General features: G+C 40.6%; 1 protein-coding gene across 4 annotated transcripts in view; it reads right to left on the bottom strand.

Moving 5' to 3' along the window:
• Positions 1-2,795: 2,795 nt before the first annotated feature.
• GPN1 (GPN-loop GTPase 1) overlaps positions 2,796-23,163 on the bottom strand; it is a 45,823-nt gene continuing 25,455 nt past the window's right edge. For all 4 annotated transcript variants that reach the window (XM_023550551.2, XM_010592004.3, XM_023550552.2 and 1 more), the window contains 2 exons: positions 11,358-11,465; positions 2,796-2,908 (listed from right to left, as the gene is read on the bottom strand). In XM_023550551.2, coding sequence (XP_023406319.1) covers positions 2,823-2,908; positions 11,358-11,465 — 194 coding nt within the window. In that variant the 3' untranslated portion in view covers positions 2,796-2,822. The remainder of the gene's footprint in view (positions 2,909-11,357; positions 11,466-23,163) is intronic.

The raw sequence follows: 23,163 nt of genomic DNA, 5'->3' as shown, positions 1-23,163 counted from the left end.
ACCTTTCACAGATAGAACGTGACACTGAGATGGTAATCAGGAAACCAGAGCGCTCTGTTGACTCATCTTTACTGATGGACAAGTCACTTTACCTCTCTAGCGCCATTTCTCTTGCATATCTGAAAAGAATCAAACCTGCTTTGACCTGCGTTGCAGGGATGTTGTGGGGACTGAGATGTTTGCTAAACCTCAAAGCTATGGTTGAGTTGACTCACAAGTAAAAATATGCTATCAGATTTTTTTTTCTTTTTTCATTTAACTTGCTTATTTTTGGTCTAAATCATTGGAAATCCAGTAGTAATACCTAATAGGAAATAGCTAAAAAATACACAACTTTTCTGAGGTTGCTTTTTTAACCTGTTCTGCCTGTGTATTAAATCAGAGGTCTGTGGTGGCACAGCCTTTAGCTTATTCAGGCATCCACTTATTTTCTTCCTTCTCTAGACTTAATCCCTTTATCCTTAGCCTGTTTGCCTTTTTCTGATTTCCACTGACTCAGACTGTTTCCTTTTTCATGTTTTCACAATGTACATTTCTTTGGTTGCTATTTTCATTATCTCCTTTGCAAACGATGCGAATAGGACCTGTCCAAGCACAGGCTTCTGCTTAATCCATTTGTTGCTTCTGCTTGGCCATCAGAGGACAGCAATCTATACCTCTGCCAGAGCTCTAAAGATCGCGCTTGTACTGCTAAATGTACAGCCTTTAAAGGTTAACCATGCGCCCTTCTACTTTACTGTTACTCGCGTACCATCGTCTGCCCTGCCTGACATCTGGTAGGCTCAGTAAGTATTTATTAAGTAAGTGATGTTGTACTCTAGGAGTAATTAGCTAATGTATGCTTTATGCCTTGGTAATGGATGTTGGCATGCTAAATACTGCTTAAATTTGGTTTTCTGTTGCAGAATACAAGTCTTATGAAATTCAGGCTACTTTTTTAATAGACCCCAAAAATCAAGGCACAGCTTTAACTGGCACAGGATTGAGTGCCTTACATGTTCCAGGCATTGAGAATAAATATGAATTCAGTCACAATAAAATGAGGTTATAATTTATAAATCTGCTCTTTTATCTTACATCCTTAGCACATTTATGTAAATCTTCCTATTCCAGCCTTAGCTTCATTTTCCCTTGTTTATTAGTGAAAGCAGCCACCAGGCAGTCAATTTCCATAAAGTTGCCATCTGGGTATTTAATTTATTCATTCAGCAGACATTATTGAGTACCTATTATGTGGTAGGTCCTGTGCAAGGGATACAAAGACGGTTAAGACTTAGCCCCTTAATGGAGTTTATGGCATAGGGGAGTTAAGATATTCTTGAAGGAAGACATCTACAAAGGCACTAAGAAGAGAAACCAAGTATGCTCAGAGTTTTGACTTTTTTTTTTTTTTTTGGCAAATTGTTCAAATTTTTAAATCAGTGGTTCCCCCTAGGTATACAATATTGAAATACTTCATGGTAAAATAAAGACTTTTATTGCTTTAGAGTATTTAAATTAGAGAATAGGCACCAGCTGATGTGAGATTAGGGTACTTTGATATCCCAAGTTTTAAAAGTCAGGTTACCTGAGGAGTTGGTACCTGAGGTTCACAAGGCCTGGAGGTATGCCATGAGCTGTGAATTTGAGCAGTGGTTGGTTCTCGGACTTCACATGCACCAGGATCACCTAGAGGGCTTATTCAAACAGCTTGGGCCCCACACCCAGAGTTCAATTTAACAGGTCTGGAGTGGGGCCTAGGAATTTGCATTTCTAACAAGTTTCTGATGCTGCTGATGTTCCTGTTCCAGGGACCACCCTTTGAGAATCACTGAGCTGGAGTACAGATAAGGCAGGGATAGATTCTTGAGAGAAATACACTGTTTTAAGATACTGTGAAGAATGTGGAGGCAGGGTAGACTCTTACCACAGCTATCACATATGGAATGTGCACATGACCCAAATCCATGGCATTTGAGTAAATCACCAACATGTTTTGCTTAGTTCAGTTCAAAGTATAATACAGACCAGGGCCTGGCTCTGACCCTGGTTACTAGGTATATATGCACACAGGAAACTTCAGTAAACACCTCCTTATTGAGACAGGTTTGGGCATGTGGCATTAATCCTCCCTGCTGAACAGGAAACGTGCATCTATTTGAGATAATATAATTTTCTAATCTGAAATCATGACAGACCGGCTTACAAAGATAAACTGAAAAATACTTCATCCAAGTCACCATCAAAAGCATTAATCATGTGTTTTGCCTACTTCCTTCAACAGACCTGGAGTCCTATGATAAGCTATTCAGTTTAAGCCACATTTCATACCAACACTAACGGGTTGCCAGGAGACACCACTCCCACCCTGGGCAGCTTATGTTTCCCCTCTCCCTTTCTCCTAATAGGAGGGGAATTCATAGTGAAGGGTCCAGGGCAAGGTGCTGGGAAAGTAGCAACTATAGATCCAGCCTACAAGAGATTTAAAGGGGTCACCAACAGTAAATAAGTACTCTCTCATTAATCCACCAGCAGCAAAAGTACTTGAGTTCTAAATGATAAAACTTAAGTTTCAGGCTTGAAGGGACATCAGCTTCCAAGAGCAGTCAGTATTTCCTTCCAAGGGGAAGGTTAGGAGATATCATTATCTACCTTCCAGGTCCAAGGGTCTTCTATTCCTGGTTTCATCTGAGTCTGATTTCTCTAGTAAGGGACTTCTGCTACTCTGGAAAAAACTGTCCTTTCTGGTAGCCCCCAGTCAGAGAGGTAAGGATAGTTCTTTCACACAAAGTTCCAAAATTTGGGACTTCTAGAAACAACTGACATTTCTTCAAGTCTCTCCCCTATTTGTTGCTCCTCTTCCAGTACTGTGTCATTGATTCTTGCATAAAATTCCGGAACGCTGGCTCTTCGTGGCTTTCCTCTGTAACTGCAAGCAGAAAAGGGCAATGCTTTGTAAATCTCCCCCATCAGACACCTGAATTAGAGCTGCTATCACCCTCCCATCTAAGAAACAAAGTGCTCACTTCTCCTAATAAGGAAATGTGTCCTAGAAGCATGCTCTGTTTATCATGTTGCCCAAAATGTACAGTTTTTTTTATCTGTTAAGTGGGGAAAATACCTTCCTCACAGAGTAGTTATAATGAAGCCCCAGTCCCAAGGTGTTTTTATTCAAGAGAAATGAAACACGTCCACACAAAGACTTCACTGAATGCTTACAGCAGCTTTATTCATAGTAGCAAAAATCTGGAAACTTCTCAAATGTTCTTCAACTGGTGAATGGATAAACAAATTATGATAAATCCACATAATGGAATATTACACAAAAAAATAAAACACCTACTGATACATGCAACAACATGGACAGATCTCAAAAGCATTTTGCTCAGTGAAAGAAGTCAAATGTAAAGGGCTAAATACTGTGTGATTCTACTTGTATGACATTCTGGGAAAGGCAGGATCATAGGAACAGAAATGAAAGCAGTGGTTGCTGGGGGCAAGATGTACGGAAAGGGGAATGACTAAAAAGGAGCATGAAGAGGTTACAAGATGGGGAAGTAGTGAGATGCTTCATAGCGTCCCTCTTATAACAAAGACCTGAGAAAACAAGTGAATTGGATATAGATGACAACTTTGGAACCTGAGCATCAAAGACAAAGCCGAAGAATCACATCGAGCACCAAGTTGAAGAAGAGATAGCATAAAAACAGCAGACACAGAGAATTATGGATCACCAGTGCTCTGCTAGCCGAACCTGCACAGTGTGGTCATATTGAGACAAAGCAAGGAGCGTTCCCAGGCGAAACCCCCATCACCTGGTACAGTCAGGCATGAGCAACTCTACACTTAATCCAGAACCAGGCAAGATTGCTTCCTGCCCTGCTAAAGTTAAGTGCACACACCCCACCCACAGCATCTTGTGCACCACTGATGGTCCTTGGCGGTGAAGGCTGCATGGGGTATTTGGAGTGGGCACAAGACTCTATTTGCAGTGGGGATGTGATGTGAGGGTGCAGCAAGGGGATGTCACCTGTTCACAAGTACCTGGTTGGAGGATGTACCCCTGCCTGCTAAAGCATGTCACGGACGGCGGGGGGGCGGGGGGGCTGCTGCCAGCCCAACACAAGTGGCAGTAGGGAGTAGGAGGCACTGCAGGTCCTCAGGTCCCTGGCACAGGTGGCTGTAGGGAGTAGGGGGCACCATTGGTCCTCAGGTGGGTGGCTAGAGGGAATAGGAGGCACTGCTGGCCCTTGGGCCCCCAGTACAGGTGGCTCGAGGGAATAGGAGCTGCTGTAGGTCCACGGGCCCCAAGGGTGAGCTGCTGAATGAAGAGGCAGGCTCCTCTAGTCTGTGGCTCCCAGCTTAGGCAAGGGTGCCAACCAAGAATTAAATACACAGCAAAACTGTCTTTCAAATACGATGGCATAATTAGGACATTTCCAGGTAAACAGAAATGAAGGGAATTTGTAAAAAACAAGACCAACCTTACAAGAAATATTATAGGGAGTCCTTCAGTCAGAGAACAAAAAACATCAGACAAGGACACAAGACAACTGAGATAAAGAATTCTCAAAAATAAAACAAAGCTAAAAAACTGAAAACAGAACAGGAGACGACATTCTATAAATGTGTATGTCAAAACAAAAAAGAGGGAATAAGTGGTGTAATTATAGAACTTTCATATGGACAGGAATTCAAGGTGATACCAAGAAATAAGACTGGTCCATCCTTCAGCCAAAGATTAGACAGGCACATAAAACAAAATAGGACTAAATGAGCACACCAGCCCAGGGGCAAGGATGAGAAGGCAGGACGGGATAGGAAAGGTGGCAATGGGAGTGCAAGGTTGAGAAGGAGAGAGAGTTGACATGTCCTGGGGTTGGCAACCAATGTCACAAAACAATATGGGTATTGTTAAATGAGAAACTAGTTTGCTCTGTAAACCTTCATCTAATGTACAAATAAAAAAAAATAAAAGACTGGTTTGAACTTAGGAAGATAAAGCCAAATTTCAAAGTACCCACAAAGAAAGTTAACAAACCTACTCATCAAAATAAAAAAGAAGAAAAACACGAAGACACAGTAATCATAAAACCAACAACAATAAAAGAAATGAGAAGAAAATCCACAAGAACTCAGCACAGAAAATTGAGCAGAACAAAGAAACTGTCAATACCACAAAAAAAAAACATAACAAAATGACACCAGTAAATTCATACCTATTGATAATCACAGTAAATATAAATGGTTTATATGCACCAATAAAGAGGCAGAGAGCAGCAGAGTGAATAAGAAAATATGACCCATCAATATGCTGTCTGTAAGAGACACAGCTTAGACACAAACACATAAAAACAAACTAAAACTCAAAGGATTGAAAAAAATATATCAAGCAAACAATAACCAAAAAACAGTAAGCGCAGCAATATTAACCTCTGATAAGATAGACTTTAAGGAAAAATCCTGAGCCCTGCTGGCGCTGTGGTTAGGCATTAGGCTGGCAGTTCAAATCCATCAGCTGCTCCTTGGAAACCCTATAGGGCAGTTCTACTCTGTCCTATAGGGTTGCTATGAGTTGGAATCAACTCGATGGCAACAGGTTTGGTTTTTTGGTTTAAGGAAAAATCCACTATAAAAGATAAGGAAGGACGTTATATAATGATTAGAGGGTCAATCTGCCAAGAGGACATAACCATGATAAATACATACATACCCAATGACAATGTTCCACAATAGATAAACTCAAATGGCATTAAAAAAAGAAAACAGTTCCACAACAGTAGTAGGATACTTCAACAGTCACTTTTGGTGAAGAACAGGACATCTAAAAATAAACTCAACAAAGATACAGAAGATCTAAATGCCACAATCAACCAATTCGATCTCATAGGCCTTCACAGAACACTCCACCCAACAGTAGCAAAATATATATTCTTTTCTAACGAACATGGAACATTCTCCAGAATAGACCGCATTTTAGGTCACAAAGAAAGCCTTAACAAAATCCAAAACATCGAAATGATACAAAGCACATCCACTGATCACAACGCCATAAAAGTAGAAATCAATAACAGGAATAGCAAGGAAAAAACAATCAAATACATGGAAACCGAATAACACCTTAAAAACAACTGAGTAACAGAAGAAATCAAAGATGGAATCAAAACATTCCTAGAATCACGTAAGAATGAAAACATATCTTACCAAAACCTTTGGGACACAGCAAAAGCAGTGCTCAGAGATGAATTTATAGCAATAAATGCACACATCCAAAAAGAAGGTCCAAAATCAAAACATTAACCCTGCAACTGAAACAAATATAAACAGAGCAGCAAAAGAAGCTCACAGTCACAAGAAGAAAGGAAATAGTAAAGATTAGAGCAGAAATAAATGAATAAAAAACAACAGAAGCAACAAGACCAGAAGTTGGTTCCTTGAAAGGATCAACAAAGCTGACAAACAGTTGGCCAAACTGACAAAGTAAAACACTTGAGGAAGCAAACTTGAGTAAGAAATGAGATAGATGACATTATAACAGAACCAAGTGAAATAAAAAGGATCACAACAGAATACTCTGAAAAGTTGTACTACAACCAATTTGAAAACCTAGAGGAAATGGACAAATTTTTTGAAACACAATACCTACCTAAACTAACACAAACTGAGGTAGAAAAACTGAACAGACCCATAACAAAACGAGATAGAAGAGGTTTAAAAAAAAAACTACAAAACAACAACAAAATGCCCCAGCCCAAAGAGCTTCACTGGAGAATTCCACCAAACATTCAGAAAAGAGCTCATGCAAATACTACTCAAAACTATTCCAGAGTACAGAAAAGGAAGGAATACTCTCAAATTCATTCAATGAAGCCAACATAACCCTGATACCAAAGTCAGGCAAAAATACCGCAAAAAAAGAAAACTACAGATCAATATCACTCATGGATACAGGTGCCAAAATTCTCAACAGAATTCTAGCCAATAGACTTCAACAGCATATCAAAAAAATAATACATCACGACCAAGAGGGATTCATACCAGGTATGCAAGGATGATTCAACATTAGAAAATCAATTAACACAACTCACCACATAAATAAAAGAATCACATGATCATCTCAATTGAAGATGAAAAGGCATTTGATAAAGCCCAACACCCATTCCTGATAAAAACACTCAGCAAAATAGGAATGGAAGGGAAATTCCTCAACGTAATAAAGAGCATTTATACAAAAACAACATCCACCATTATTCTCAACTGAAATAATAACCCAAAACCCAGTGCTGTCAAGTCGATTCCAACTCATAGCAGCCCTATAGGACAGAGTAGAACTGCCCCAGAAATAATAGAGACTTAAAGCATTCCCTTTAAGAACGGGAACAAGACAAAGATACCCTTTGTTACTACTCTTATTCAATATTGTGCTGGAAGTCCTAGCTAGAGCATTAAGACAAGAAAAAGAAATAAAGGGCATCCAAATTGGTAAGGAAGAAGTTAGATTATCCCTATTCACAGATGACATAGGCCTATTCATAGAAAACCCAAAGATTCCACAAGAAATCTACTGGAACTAACAGAAGGATCAGCAAAGCAGCAGGATACAAGATCAACATACAAAAATCATTTGAATTCCTCTACAGCAACAAAGACAACTTCAAAAAGGAAATGAGGAAAACAATACCATTTACAATAGCCCACAAAAGATAAAAAAAAAACCCGTTGCCATCAGTCGATTCCAACTTGTTGCAACCCTATAGGACAGAGTAGAACTGCCCCATAGAGTTTCCAAGAAGCACCTGGTGGATTCGAACTGCTGACCTTTCGGTTAGCAGCTGTAGCACTTAACCACCACACCATCATGGTTTCCACAAAGATAAGGTATTTAGGAATAAATCTAACCAGGCATGTAAAAGACCTACACACAAGAAAACTACAAAACACTACTCCAAGAAACCAAAAGAGACCTACATAAATGCTCATGGATAGGAAGGCTCGACACCATGAAAACGTCAGTCCTACCCAGAGCAATCTACAGATGTAACACAATCCCACTCCAAATTCCAACAGCATTCACCAACTTTATATGGAAAGGAAAGGGGCCCCAGCTAAGTAAAGCATTACTGAAGAAGAACAATTTGGAGGCCCCACACTACCTGATCTTAGAAAATACTATATAGCCACGGTAGTAGCCCGGTACTGGTACAACAAAAGACACATAGACCAATGGAACAGAATTGAGAACCCAGATGTAAATCCATCCATCAATGGACAGCTGATCTTTGACGAGGGTTCAAAGTCCATTCAGTGCAGAAAAGACAGTCACTTTAACAAATGGTGCTGGCAAAACTGGATGTCCATTTGTAAAAAGATAAAACAGGACACATACCTCACACCACACACAAAAACTAACTGAAAAAAAAAATGGATCAAAGACCTAAATATAAAACCTAAAACTATAAAGATCATGGAAGAAAAATAGGGACAAAGCTAGGGGCCCTGATATATGGCATAAATAGTATATCAAACATAACTAAAAATATACAAACAGCAGATAAACTAGATAAATGAGATCTCCTAAAAATTAAACACTTATACATATCAAAAGACTTCTCCAAAAGAATAAAAAGAGAACCTACAGACTTGGAAAAAAATTTTGGCTATGACATACCTGACAAGGGTCTAACCTCTAAAATTTATAGAAAACTTCAACACCTTAGCAACAAAAAGACAAACAATCCATTAAAAAATGGGCAAAGGATATGAACAGACACTTCACCAAAAAAGACATTCAGACAGCTAACAAACGCATGAAGTAATGCTCACCGTCATTAGCCATTAGAGAGATGCAAATCAAAACTACATCTCACCCTGACACTACTGCCACTCATCAAAAAAATACAACATGAGAAATGCTGGAGAGGTTGTGGAGAAAATGAAACTCTTATACACTGTTGGTGGGAATGTAAATAGTACAAACCACTATGGAAAACGGTATGGTACTTCATAAAAAGTTAGAAGTAGAAATACCATATGACTCAGCAATCCCACTCCTAAGTATATACCCTAAAGAAATGAACTGTGACATGAATAGATATATGCACACCCGTGTTCACTGCAGCATTATTCACAATAGCAAAAAGATGCAAACAACCTAAGTGCCTATTAACAGATGAATGGATTAACAAACTGTGGTACATACATACAATGGAATAGTACGTGACAATAAAGAATAATGACTAATCAGCAAAACATCTCACAACGCGGATGAATTTTGTAAGTCAATCACAAAAGGACAAATGTTGTATGCGACCACTATTATAAAGAAAGAAAAAGTTTACACACAGAAATATAAATAAATACATAAATAAAACATTCTTTAATGGTTACCAGGGACAGGAGGGGGAAGGAGGGGAAATTACCAAATAGACAGGAAAAAAAAAAAACTAAACCCATTGCCATCAAGTTGATTCTGACTCAGAAGACATGTGTTAATGAAGTGAAAGGCAATCACAATATGGTGGAAGTCAGCAAAATATGACCAGGGCATGGGAGGACACTGAGAGGAACGCAAGAAAATAGGGCAACAACAGAAATTACTATAGCATAGACAACCCTGCAACAATAGTATTAACAAACAATAATTTTTGAATGGGTAGATGGGTACGCCAAGAGGTGTGGGAGTATGTAAGGGAACGAACCCTCCTGCAGATATAGTTTGGTAGTGGATATTTTTTGGCACAACATAGTTCATAAAGACAAAGTTCTGAATCCTATACTTTTGTGAGTAGTATCTGGGGTCTTAAAAGCTTGTAAGCAGCCATATAAGATATAATTATTGGTCTCTTACCGTCCGGAGCAAAAGTGAGTGAAGAAAATCAAAGACTCAAGGGAGCAATTAGTCCAAAGGACTAATGGACCACACAAACCACAGCCTACACGATCCTGAGACCAGAAGAATAGATGGTGCTGGCTAGCGAATCGACCGCTCTAACTGGGATTACAACAGAGGGTCCCAGACACATGGGGAGAAAAACTGTAGAACAAAAAGTCAAATTCACAAAAAAAAGACCAGACTTACTGGTCTGACAGAGACTGGAGGAACCCCTGAGACTATAGCCCTAAGATATCCTTCTGAACTGGAACTGAAACCATCCCTGGAGACCACCTTTCAGCCAAACCATAGACAGGCCCATAAAATAAACAATAATACCCAAGGGGAACATTCTCCTTAGATCAATGAATTATACGAGATCAAAAGGGCAACATTTGCCCAAAAGCAAAGATTAGAAGGCAGGAAGGGGTAGAATACCAGGACAAAAGGAAACGGGGAACCTAGGACAGAAATGGGGAGAGTGCTGACACACTGTGGGGAATGAAACCAATGTCATGGAACACTTTATGTACAAACTATAGAACGGGAAACTAATTTTCTCTGTAAACTTTTGCCTAATAACACAATACAAATAAAATAGTAACCAAAAAAATAAATGAATAAAAAGGGACGTGAGGCAATTTCAAGGTGATCAAAACCAAAAAAACCAAACCTGTTGCCATTGAGTTGATTCCGACTCATAGCAACCTTATAGGACAGAGTAGAACTGCCCCACAGAGTTTCCAAGGAGTGCCTGGTGGATTCAAACTGCTAACCTTTTGGTTAGCAGCCATATCTCTTAACCACTACACCACCAGGGTTTCCTTCAGGGTGACAGAAATGTTCTATACCTTCACTGGGGTGGTGGTTACATGGCTGTATATATTTATTAAAACTCATCGAACTATATACTTTAAAAGGATAAGTTTTACTCTTTGTAAATTATACCTCAATAAATCTGATTAAATGAGGCAAATTTACATGTTAGCACTCAGCACACAGGAGTAAGAAGTTTACCCCTGGTCCTAATTAAAAAAAAAAAAAATTTTTTTTTTTTTTTTTTGGTCCTAATTAGGACCTAAGAAATAGATTCTGCTCACAGCCCATAAAACTATGCCAAGTAGAATGCTTCTGGGAATCCAGAGCCAATCTATCCTCACTGTTAGTTACAGTCCTTTCTGACTGGTTTCAGCCTCCTTATATATTCTTAAAACAACAATAACCACCACAAACAAAACTCCTGGATTTCTCAAATTGAGTTAGACCCTAAAAATGAGATGACAAGAGACCAGTAAGAGACCTGTAATCAGTTCAATATTAATCACTCACTAGGAAGGCTGGGAAGTCTCGGTATATAAAACTCCTTGCTGGTGCTACATCCTTTAGTATCTCCTCTCTCCCCTTTACTGGCTCATGTTTAAGATTTCCTCCCACCAAGAAGCTCCTGAGCAAACAATTTGAGATCAGTAGCTGATTGTTTTCATGAGCCACCTCAGCCTCCTCTCACCTCTGTGGTCAATATCATCAGTATCACTGTCTGCTTCCTCATCCTCTTCATCCAAGGTTCCTCGGGTCAGGATTAAGTCCGAAGGGTCCAGCACAGGAGATGAGCTGTCTACAGAAAACATACCTATCAGTGGCACATCATGAACAGGTGACTCCTCAAAAAGGTGATTTTAAATCAGTAAGTAACTACAATTATAAATTGGCATGATGAAAGAGGTTGTAACAAATACAAATGCAGGATCTTACCTCTTTTAAGTGTATTAATAAAAAAAAAAAAAACCAAACCCACTGCCATCGAGTCAATTCCAACTTACAGCAACCCTATAGGATTTTGGTTTTATAGGACAGAGTAGAACTGCCCCATAGAGCTTCCAAGGAGCACCTGGTGGATCTGAACTGCCGACCTCTTATTTAGTAGCTGTAGCACTTAACCACTACGCCACCAGAGTTTCCTGTATTGTTAATACCACTTAACATTTCTATAGTACTTTTGCTCACAAAGTGCTTTCATGATCCAATAACCCAAGAAGCCCCACTTTTAAGATGAGGAAAATAATCCTCAAGTATCTTGTCTAGTGGCAGTCATTCTTTGTAACTAGCTCACAGCTGGAAGAGGCTATGAGTTTTCCTATCAGGGCTAGAGACATTTCAGCAGACCCAGTATGCTGATGAGCCAAGAGTAAAAGTGTGGATTGCTAAGAAGCTTCCTGACGGAAACCTAAGATCACAAAGGGTGTGAAGAGAAAACAGTGTGAAATGATCTAGAGTGGAGCAGCCAGGGTATTCAAGAGAAGGAGAAAAAAAAAAAAAATTCAAGAGAAGGAGAGAGGGGGAAAATGGAGAACTGAATATATTTATACAGATAAAATTGCCTACTCAGGGGAAATGAGTAAGGAACAAGCTCCAATAATCAGGTGAAAGTCTAATCCAGTAATTTCTGGGCAGAGGATTTAGCCTGAGAGGGTCAAGAACCTAAACTCTATGAGAACCTAAAATTACGCCAAGTATCCTAAAGCCATGAGAGGAACATAAACCAAAAAACCAAACCATTTACTGTTGAGTCCATAAAGATTCATGACAGCCCCGTGTGTGAAGAGTAGAACTGCACTTCATAGGGTTTTCAAGGCTGTGACCTTTCAGAAGCAGATTACCAGGCCTTTCTTTCAAGGTGTCTCTGGGTGAGTCTGAACAACCAACCGTTCTTTTAGTAGTCAAGCATTTAACCATTTGTGCCACCCAGGACTCCTTGGGAGGAACATGACCGCTATTCAGGAGCCTAGAAGTTTGAGAGAGCTGGGCGGCGGCGGGGGCGGGGGGTGCAGGGGACAGGGAGAATACGAGTGGCTCAAGGCCACAACTTGAAGGGGCACAAATCTCAAGGGGTCCCTGTGGCTCTGAAAAAGGACAAAAAAAGGGTATGCTGACAGTGCTTCACTGTGTGCCCAACCAAGAACTGGGCAGGTCAAATAATTTTTCCTCAAATAATTTACTGCAACTCCCCCAACCTTTAGTAGATGGGGAGTTGGCAGAGTATCTGAAGTACAGTAGACTTTTTGCGACAGATTTAACATCTGCCATTCACGTATTCATAAATGATTCCAAAGGACCATGGCACACAGAAATTCATGTTGTTGAGGTGTGTAACAAGAATGGCACAGGTGAGTTTACTTAAACGCTGCCAGTTCCCAACATTTTCTCCAAGCGGCTTTGCAGTTCTTTACGTTCATGAATATAAACTTCACTACTTTAAGAAATGTTTACCTGTGTTTTATTGACTATGCAAAGGCATTCGACTGCGTGGATCATAACAAACTATGGTTAACACTGCAAAGAATGGGAATTCCAGGACACTTAATAGTGCTCATGAGGAACCTTTACATAGATCAAGAGGCAGTTGTTTGGACAGAACAAGGGGATACTGATTGGCTTAAAGTGAGGACAGGTGTGCGTCAGGGTTGTATTCTTTCACCATACCTATTTAATCTGTATGCTGAAAAAATAATCCGAGAAGCTGGACTATATGAAGAAGAACAGGGCATCAGGATTGGAGGAAGACTCATTAACAATCTGTGTTATGCGGATGACACAACCTTGCTTGCTGAAAGTGAAGAGGACTTGAAGCACTTACTAATAAAGATCAAAGACCACAGCCTTCAGTATAGATTACACCTCAACATAAAGAAAACAAAAATCCTCACAACTGGACCAGTGAGCAACATCGTGATAAACGGAGAAAAGATTGAAGTTGTCAAGGATTTCATTTTACTTGGATCCACAATCAACAGCCATGGAAGCAGCAGTCAAGACATCAAAAGACGTATTGCATTGGGCAAATCTGCTGCAAAGGACCTCTTTAAAGTGTTGAAGAGTAAAGATGCCACCTTGAAGACTAAGGTGCGCCTGACCCAAGCCATGGTATTGTCAATCGCATCATATGCATGTGAAAGCTGGACAATGAATAAGGAAGACCGAAGAAGAACTGATGTTTCTGAATTGTGGTGTCGGCGAAGAATATTGAACATACCATGGACTGCCAAAAGAACGAACAAATCTGTCTTGGAAGAAGTGTGGCCAGAATGCTCCTTAGAGGCAAGGATGGTGAGACTGCGTCTTACATACTTTGGACATGTTGTCAGGAGGCATCAGTCCCTGGAGAAGGACATCATGCCTGGCAGAGTACAGGGTTAGAGGAAAAGAGGAAGACCCTCAACAAGGTGGATTGACACAGTGGCTGCAACAATGAGCTCAAGCATAACAACGACTTTTAAGGATGGCACAGGACTGGGCACTGTTTCGATCTGTTGTGCATAGGGTCGCTATGAGTCAGAACTGACTCGATGGCACCTAACAACAACAACAACAACTTTAAGAAATATGTCTGAGAAAAAAAATGCTAATATTGCTGTTGAGAAGAAAAAACCAAAGAGCACCAACCTAGTAAACCCTGCAGAATCAATGATAAAACCAATAAAAATTCAAGCAATAAAAAAATTCAATAAATTTAGCAGAGTAAAATGATTCAACATACCAAGATCAAAAGCCTTCATATACACAAACATAACCTGTTAGAGGATAAAATGGTTCAGAAAATCCTATTTTCAACATTAACAAAGATCCTTGGAATAAATTTAACAAGAAATGTGCAAAAGCTGTATAAGTAAAACTTAAAAACTCCCCTGAAAGACAGAAAAGTAAACATGAACAAATATAAAGATATTGCCTGTTCTTGGACGGGAAGACTCAACATCATACAGATGTCAGTTCTCCCTAATTAGTGGAGATCCAAATAAAAGTAACAAAATTTTTTTTAAGGAGCTAGATAAGTTGATACTAAAGTTCGTGTGGAAAAATAAATATGTAAGAAGTAGCCTGGAAAACACCAAAAAGAAAGGTATGAGGAGGACTAGCCCTATCAGATATTAAAGCCTCTACATCATTAACACAGTGTGGTATAGGCACATAAATTTTACTCCAGTGGAATAAAACAAAGTCCAGAAATACACCCAAGTACACAGGGAATTTTAGCATATGATAAAGGTAGCATTTCAAATTACTGGGGCAAAGGTGGGCTTTTTAATAAATAGTGCAGGTACAACTACTTATAAACAAAGTAAAATAGATCTATATCTCACACCATAAAAAAAACAAAAACCAAACCCAGCACCATCAAGTTGATTTCAACTCATAGCGACCCTATAGGACCGAGTCGAACTGCCCCACGGAGTTTCCAAGGAGCACCTGGTGGATTCAAACTGCTGACCCTTTGGTTAGCAGCTGTAGCACTTAACCACTACGTCACCAGGGTTTCCTCTCACACCATAGCCAGGAATAAAGTCTAAATAGATCAGGGATCTAGTATAAAAAATGAAACCATACAAGTACTACAATAAAACATGAGTGTAAATCAACTTTAAAACAAGGGTAGTATCTTAGTCATCTATTGCTGCTGTAACAGAAATACCACAAGTGGATGGCTTTAACAAAGAGAAGTATATTCTCTCAGTCCAGTAGGCTAGAAGTTCAAATTCAGGTAAGCGGCTCCAATGGAAGGCTTTCTCTCTCTGTCAGCTGTGGTAGAAGGTCCTTGTCATCAGACTTCCTTTGGTCGAGTAGCTTCTCAGTGCAAGGACCCCTGGTCCAAAGGACATGCACTCCTGCTCTTCGTTCTTGGTAGTATGAAGTCCCCATGTCTCTCTGCTCACTTCTCTCTTATATATCTCAAAAGAGACTGGCTTAAGACACTACCTAGAGGCTGAACATGGTGCCACAGACAGAAGCACCACGCCGTCCCTCCACAGCAAAGACCCGAAAAACTAAGTAAAACAGAGACAAATGTCATTCCTGGAACCCAAAGGGTCAAATGAAGAGATAAAAAACTCAGCCAAACACCAAACAGAATAAGAAACTGACAGAGGACTGAGAGTGAGGAGAGATAGGTGCCAAGGTTCCTTATCAGCTAACACAGCACAGATTCACCACCTTGGACTCCTCTCAGAGACTGGCTGACCGGGAGCGCGGGAAAGCAGCTTCATTGAGTTCCCATCAGGAGGCAGAGCACCCGGTAACCAGCAATACACACTTTTCCACCCCATTCTCTCCCTGCTGCTCTACCTTCAAGCTTCCTGGCTGGCTGCCATGGCTTGGCGAGCCAGGAAGTACAGCGTCCATGACACTTGGATTCACCGCACCTACATCACAGAGCGGTGGACAAGGGAATACGGGAAAGCAGCTTCACAAAGTTCCCAGCAGGAGACATAGCACCCGATAACCAGCAATATACGCCTTCCTAATCCCCACTCTACTTCCCCTCCCCATTCAGCCTCCTCTGATTCCCACCAGTCAGTCTCTCAGCCAGGAGGCAACTGCTTCCACCCCGGGCCACTTGCATTTGCCCCGTCCACAATGGCCAAGTCCTTGAGCTGGTATTGCTTCTCTCCATCTCTTTTGGTTTCTTCTGTGCCTCCTACCACCTCCCCCTCCTTTCTCTCAAACACCTGGCTCCATGTGCCATCTTTGCTTCTTCTTGAAAGGCTATGAAGGCCCACTTGACTAGGGATCCACGCCCCTGGCCCACGACATGAGGCTGGTAGGACCCCTGGGGCTTTTTTTTGCTTGTTTTGCTTCGTGCTTTTTTTTTTTGTTTTGTTTTGTGTGTTTGTTTTCTTTCTCTTTTAGCACTTGGGAGCCCCTTCTAGCCAGGCTGCACTGCATGGCCTAGGAGCCACTCCCCCCAATCTGCGCAGCCCCTTAGGCAGGATCCCTGGGGGCGTTTTTTTTCTTTCTTTTTTCTGCTTCTTTTTCTCTTCCTGTCTTTCATTTCTCAGTTCTTATCTGTCTATACTGACCTTCTTTTCCAGCCTCCTGAATACCTACCTGGTGCTGTGTGACATCTATACCCCCTCTAGCCAGGCTATACTGCACAACCTGGAAGGCTTCCTGGTCTTCGAGGCTGCACTGGTGGGACCCCTGGGGGCTTTTCTTTTTTCTTTTCCAAATTTTGATCTAGTTATTTTTCCCTTTTTCTTTTCCGTTTTTGCTTCTCTCCATTTCTCAGGTTCTCATCTCTCCACTCCAGCAGCAAGCTCCCTTTGCACCCTTTTTGTTTGTTTTTCCCTGTTTCTTGGTTTTTGGCTCCTCTTTCTCTCAGCTCTTTCCCATACCCATACTAGCTCCATACATCACAACCTACCCCCTCTTTCCTGCCTACCTGCACCGTGTGCTGAATATCATACCTCCGAGCAGCACAGGCACAGCCTACCGGAACCTGCCTGGCACTGATTCCTGGCCTGCCCTATTGGCCCTAGTACGTGCCACAAAAAACCAATCGCAGCCCTCCACTTCAGCTGGACCTGCCCTGCTGCACCATAGATGAGGTGAATCCTGGCCGGCCCACTGGACAAGGAGGTGAAAGTATCGTGACTACAGATGAGCGAACAACAAAGAACCCACAACCTGCCTGTCCAAACATAACCAATTAAAACAAAAAAACAGGATGAAAGAAACAAATCTCCAATCAAGAAATGAAGAAAATAACTACTGAATGTCCTGAAGACAGCAGACAATATCAAAACATATTAAAAAACAAGACAGTACAATTCCAGTAGGCATCCAAAATAAAACACCAGATGACTTTACAGTAGACGAAAAGGCACTAGAGCTACCTGACAGGGAATCCAAATCTCTAATATTCAGAGCTACCCAAGAGTTGAAGCAAACAGCAGACAAAAATGAGGTAAAAATAGACAAATTTATTGAAAAGGTAGACCAATTCAAAGAAAATACAGACAAAAAAAATGGAAGAATTCAGGAAAATAATACAGGAACAAAATGCCAAAATAAATTCATAACTACAAATCATAAAAAAATAAAAATTAGAAATCCAAAAGATGAACAAGATTTCAGAAATGGACAGTGTCACAGAAGGGCTAAGGAACAGGTCAGAAATGAGGGAAGACATGATCAGCGAAATCAAAGACAAACACTTGAATACAATGCTGAGGAAAAATTAGAAAAAAGAATGAAGAAAAAATGGGAAAACCCTGAGAATCATGTGGGATACAACAAAAGCAAAAATCTGCGAGTAATCAGAGTTCCAGAACAGGGGGAGAAAACAGAAAACACAGAAGGGATCACTGAAGAACTGCTGACAGAAAATTTCCCTAATAACATGAATGATGAAAAGCTCAACAAACCATACAGGAGAGACCACAAAAGAAAACTACCAAGGCATATCATAATCACACTTGCTAAAACCAAAGACAAAGAAAAAATCCTCACAGAACGTCAAAAAAACAAAAATAAAAAGTCACATACACAGGAGAAACAATAAGGCTAAGTTCTGGTTATTTGACAGAAACCATGCAAGCAAGAAGGCAACAGAATGATATATATAAAACCTTGAAAGAAAAACACTGGCAACCATGAATAATATATCCTGCAAAACTCTCGTTTAAATATTATGGTGAAATTAGGACATTTCTAGATAAAGAGAAATTAAGGGAATATGTAAAAGCCAAACCAAACCTACAAGAATTATTAAAGGAAGTCATTTTACCTGAGAACAAACAACATGAGACCACAGCCTGAATCTAGGACACAAGATTGTATCAGCCAGATTCCAACCATGGAAATGAACTCTCAAGAACTATCCAAAACCAAAAGAATTGCAACAGGGAACCAGAGAGGTTAATCTGCAAATGACAGCAACATCAGAACAATAAAAGGGCAAAAAATCACTGTCGGTATAGAACTTTCTAATGGAGAGGAAAGCAAGGCAATACCAAGTAATAATAGACTGGTTCAAACCTAGAAAGATAAGGGTAGATTTCAAGATAACCACAAAGAAAGTTAACAAACCTAATCATCAAAACAAAGAAGAAAAACATAAAGTCTCAATAAACACAGAAGAAATGAAAAAGAAATCCACAAACAAAAGAAACTCAGCACAGGAGAGTAAAGAGGAACAAAGAAAACGTTAGCACCACCAAAAAAAAACTACAAAATGACAGCAATAAACTTACATCTATCAATAATTGCACTGAATGTAAACGGCCTAAATGCACCCATAAAGAGACAGAGTGACAGAATGGATAAAAAAGCAGGATCCATCAATATACTGTCTACAAGAGACACACCTTAGAAACAAAGATGTAAATTTATTAAAAACCAAAGGATGGAAAAAAATGTATCAGCAAACAACTGCCAAAAAAGAGCATAAGTGGTAATACCAATCTCAGATAAAATAGACTTTAAAACAAAATTCACCATAAAAGACAAAAAAGGGCACTATATAATGATTAAAGGGACAATCCATCATGAAGATTTAACCATAATAAACATCTATGCACCCAATGACAGGGCTCCAAGAGATAAAAGGAAAGGGAAGCTAGCAGAGTAGGAACCTCATACTGCCAAGAAAGCAGAGCTGGGAGCAAAGGGTGTCCTTTGGACCTGAGGTTCCTGAGCTGAGATGCTCCCAGACCACGGGAAGACTGATGAGAAAGACCTTCCTCCAGAGCCAACACAGAGAGCACTCCCCTGGAGCCAGCACTCTGAATTCGGACTTCTAGCCTACTGGACTGTGAGTGAATAAAATTCGCTTTGTTAAAGCCATCCACTTGTGGTATTTCTGTTATAGCAGCACTAGATGACTAAGACAGCGGCCATCTAGGATACTCCACTGGTCTCAACTCTTCGGGACCAAGGCAAATGAAGAAAACTAAAGATACAAGGGAAAGACTAGCCCAGAGGACTAATGGACAACATCTACCACGGCCTCCACCAGACTGAGTCCAGTACAGCGAGATGGTGCCTGGCTACCACCACTGACTGCTCTGAGAGGGGTCACAATAAAGGGTCCCGGACAGATCTGGAGAAAAATGTAGAACAAAATTCTAACTCAAAAAGAAAGACCAGTCTTGCTGGCCTGACAGAGACTGGAGAAACTCTGAGAGTATGGCCCCCGGACACCCTTTCAGCTCAGTAATGAGGTCACTCCTGAGGCTCACCCTTCAGCCAAAGATTGAACAGGCCCATGGAACAAAACAAGACTAAAGGGGTGTACCAGCCCTGGGGCAGGGACTAGAAGGCTGGAGGGAACAGGAAAGCTGGTAATAGGGAACCTAGAGTTGAGAGAATGGAGAGTGTTGACATGTCATGGGGTTTTAACCAACGTCATAGAACAATGTGTGTACTAACTGCTTGATGAGAAACTAGTTTGTTCTGTAAACCTTCATCTAAAGTACAATAGAAAAATAAAATAAAGTGACTCTGGGAAAAAAAGACACTATCTAATCTTGTAGACCTCATCTTGCTATGGGGCAGGCAGTTCTCTGTCCTATAGGGTCACTATGAGTCAGAATTGACTTGATGGCAGTGGGTTTGGTTTGGTTTTTTGGTTTAATCTATCTCATTACATCATAGTGATAGGATTTTCAAAATATAGGGAAATTACATCAGAAGATAAAATGGAAGACAATCACACAAGTGAATCATGACCTAACCAAGTTGACAGATATTTTGGGCAGATATAATTTAATCCATAACATTCCACCCTTTGGCCCCTAAAAATTCATGTCCTTGCCACATGTAAAACATATTCACACCATTATAGCAAAAGTCTTAAACCAATTCCAAGTCCAAAATCCAAAAATTCTTCCTCATCTATGAAATCTAGAATACAAGTTATCTGCTTCCAAAGGTACAACAGTAGAACAGGCACAAGCTGTACGTTTTCATTACAAATGGGAGAAACTTGAGGAAAAAAAGTAATAACAGGCATCAAGCAAGTCAGCAGAACACATGACATTAGCCCTCAAGGCTTTGAAAATAATCCTCTGTTCTCTGAGACAATTTACACAATGGCCCTGCCCTTTAGACTCTAGGTATTGTCCACACTCTCCAGATTCTGAGTGGAGGCCCCTCCGCCCTAGGTTTCAGCTCCGCCTTCCAGGCCCACTGGGATGGCAACTCTGCTCCCTCAGCTTTCGGTGCAGCATTCTCCTAGTCCATCTGAATGGCAACTCCACTTAGAAACACCAGAGGCTATGGATGCATCCTTTGAAACCCCAGAGGTCCAGGCCATACCTTTTGAGACTGAGGCAGCTTCCTGTGTTCCTTGTCTCTTCAGCTTCTGTTTCCTGGTTTCTTGGTCTCTCAGCTCCTCGGGCCTCACACCTGCATCTGCCCTGCTGGGTCAAGTGTTCCAAAGCCCTGTAGCTCCACCAATAAGTACCTGGAGGTACCACAGTCTGCCAGTAGGCTTTGGCTGGAAGGCACTCAGCTTTCTCATTCCGTGGGTCAGCAAGCCTAACTCCACCAATAGGTGCCCAGAGGCACCCCACTATGCCAGGGAGCCTCCTGCACACAGCCACACAGCTCTGTCACTCCATGGGTCAGCTTCAGAGCTTTCTGGTGCTGGTCTCCTGGTTCTGGTGCTGCCATCTTCTCTGCTGCTGCTGGTCCTCTGTCCATTCAGTTTCAAAACCGCTTCCACATCTTAGGTATATGTTAGAGCAGCACCCCACTCTTGGTACCAAATTCTGTCTTAGTCATCTAGTGCTGCTATAACAGAAATACCACAAGTGGATGGCTTTAACAAAGAGAAGTTCATTCTCTCAGTCCTGTAGGCTAGAAGTCTGAATTCAGGGAACCAGCTCCAGGGGAAGGCTTTCTCTCTCTCTTGGCTGTGGAAGAAGGTACTTTTCATCAGTCTTCCTTTGGTCGAGGAGCTTTTCAGTGCAGGAACCCCAGGCCCAAAAGATGTATGCTCCTGCTCTTCATTCTTGGTGATATGAGGTCCCCATGTCTCTCTGCTGGCTTCTCTCTTTTATATCTCAGAAGAGATTCGCTTAAGACACTACCTAATGTTATAGACCTCATCAATATAACTGCCACTAATCAATCTTATTACATCATAGTGATAGGATTTATAACATATAGGGAAATCACATCAAAAGATAAAATGGTAGACAATCATACAATCATACATGGGAATCATGACCTAGGCCAAGTTAACAGATATTTCTGGGGGACACAATTCAATCTATGACAGGTCAGTAAAGGCTTTCTAACTATAACTCAAAACTCAGATGCAATAAGAGAAGATAAATACATTTGACTACATCAAAACAAAACAAAATAAAAACTTTTGCATGGCAAAATAACACCACAAAAAAATCAAAGAACAAAGACAAGCAGGGAGGAAATATTTGCAATAAATATCACAGAAAAATGTAATATCCCTACTAAGTAGATACGAAAAATAATGAAAAACAACCACCAAAAAAACTAACGGTGAGAATTTAGAAGATATTTATATAATTTCAAAGCATCACCCCACAAAATATTTATTATAAAGGGAAAAATATTAAATTTACGATAGAAAAAACTTTACAGATACCACCTTAACCAAGTACTCAAAGTTACCACCACCAGTTATGGGACAAATCAACACATGTGCCTCAATATGATGCACTGAAAAGAACTTCACATCCATAAACTTCTGCCCAAAATGCATCACCTGAATCGAATCGTGAGGAAACATCAGATAAATCCAAACTGAGGAACATGCTGTAAAATAACTGTTCTGTACTGCATGCTTCAAAAATCTCAACATCATGAAATACAAAGAAAGACTAAAGAACTGTTCCAGAGTAACGGAGACTAAAGACAACTGGTGGCATAGTGGTTAAGAGTTACAGCTGCTAACCAGAAGGTCAGCAGTTTGAATTCACCAGGCACTCCTTGAAAACTGAATGGTGCAGCTCTACTCTGTCCTGCAGGGTCGCTATGAGTCAGAATCAACTCAACGTCAACGGGTAAAGACAACTGAATGCAATGCAGAGTCAGGATTTTCTCTCGCTAGAAAAGGTACCTGGCTACCTCTCAATAAGGTCAATACATTAGACAACAGTATGTGTCAATGTTACTTTCCTATATTTGATAACTGCACTGAGGTTATATAAGATAATGTCCTTGTTTTTAGGAAACACACCCAAAAGTATTCAAGAGTAAAGGTGCATCATGTTAGCATTCTCTTGAATGATTCAGAAAACAGTAATACGTGTACGTCAAAAAAAAAAAAAATCCAAATCCACTGCTGTAGAGTCAATTCCAACTCATAGCAACCCTATATATAACACATAAATACTTCTGTAAAAATGCTGTAGGGGCAGTGTCTGACCTCCTCTAGCTTCACAAGAGGGAAGCAGAATCAAGATCAACAGCCTAAAGCTGATTCCTATGAGGCAGATATCAGACATGCCTCCCCTCTCCGCCATCTTTACCAATTCTGACACCAATCGTCA

This window comes from Loxodonta africana, chromosome 12, assembly GCF_030014295.1.
Source record: "Loxodonta africana isolate mLoxAfr1 chromosome 12, mLoxAfr1.hap2, whole genome shotgun sequence".
Classification (NCBI taxonomy): Eukaryota; Metazoa; Chordata; class Mammalia; order Proboscidea; family Elephantidae; genus Loxodonta; species Loxodonta africana.
This window is presented reverse-complemented; position numbering and strand designations above follow the sequence as displayed.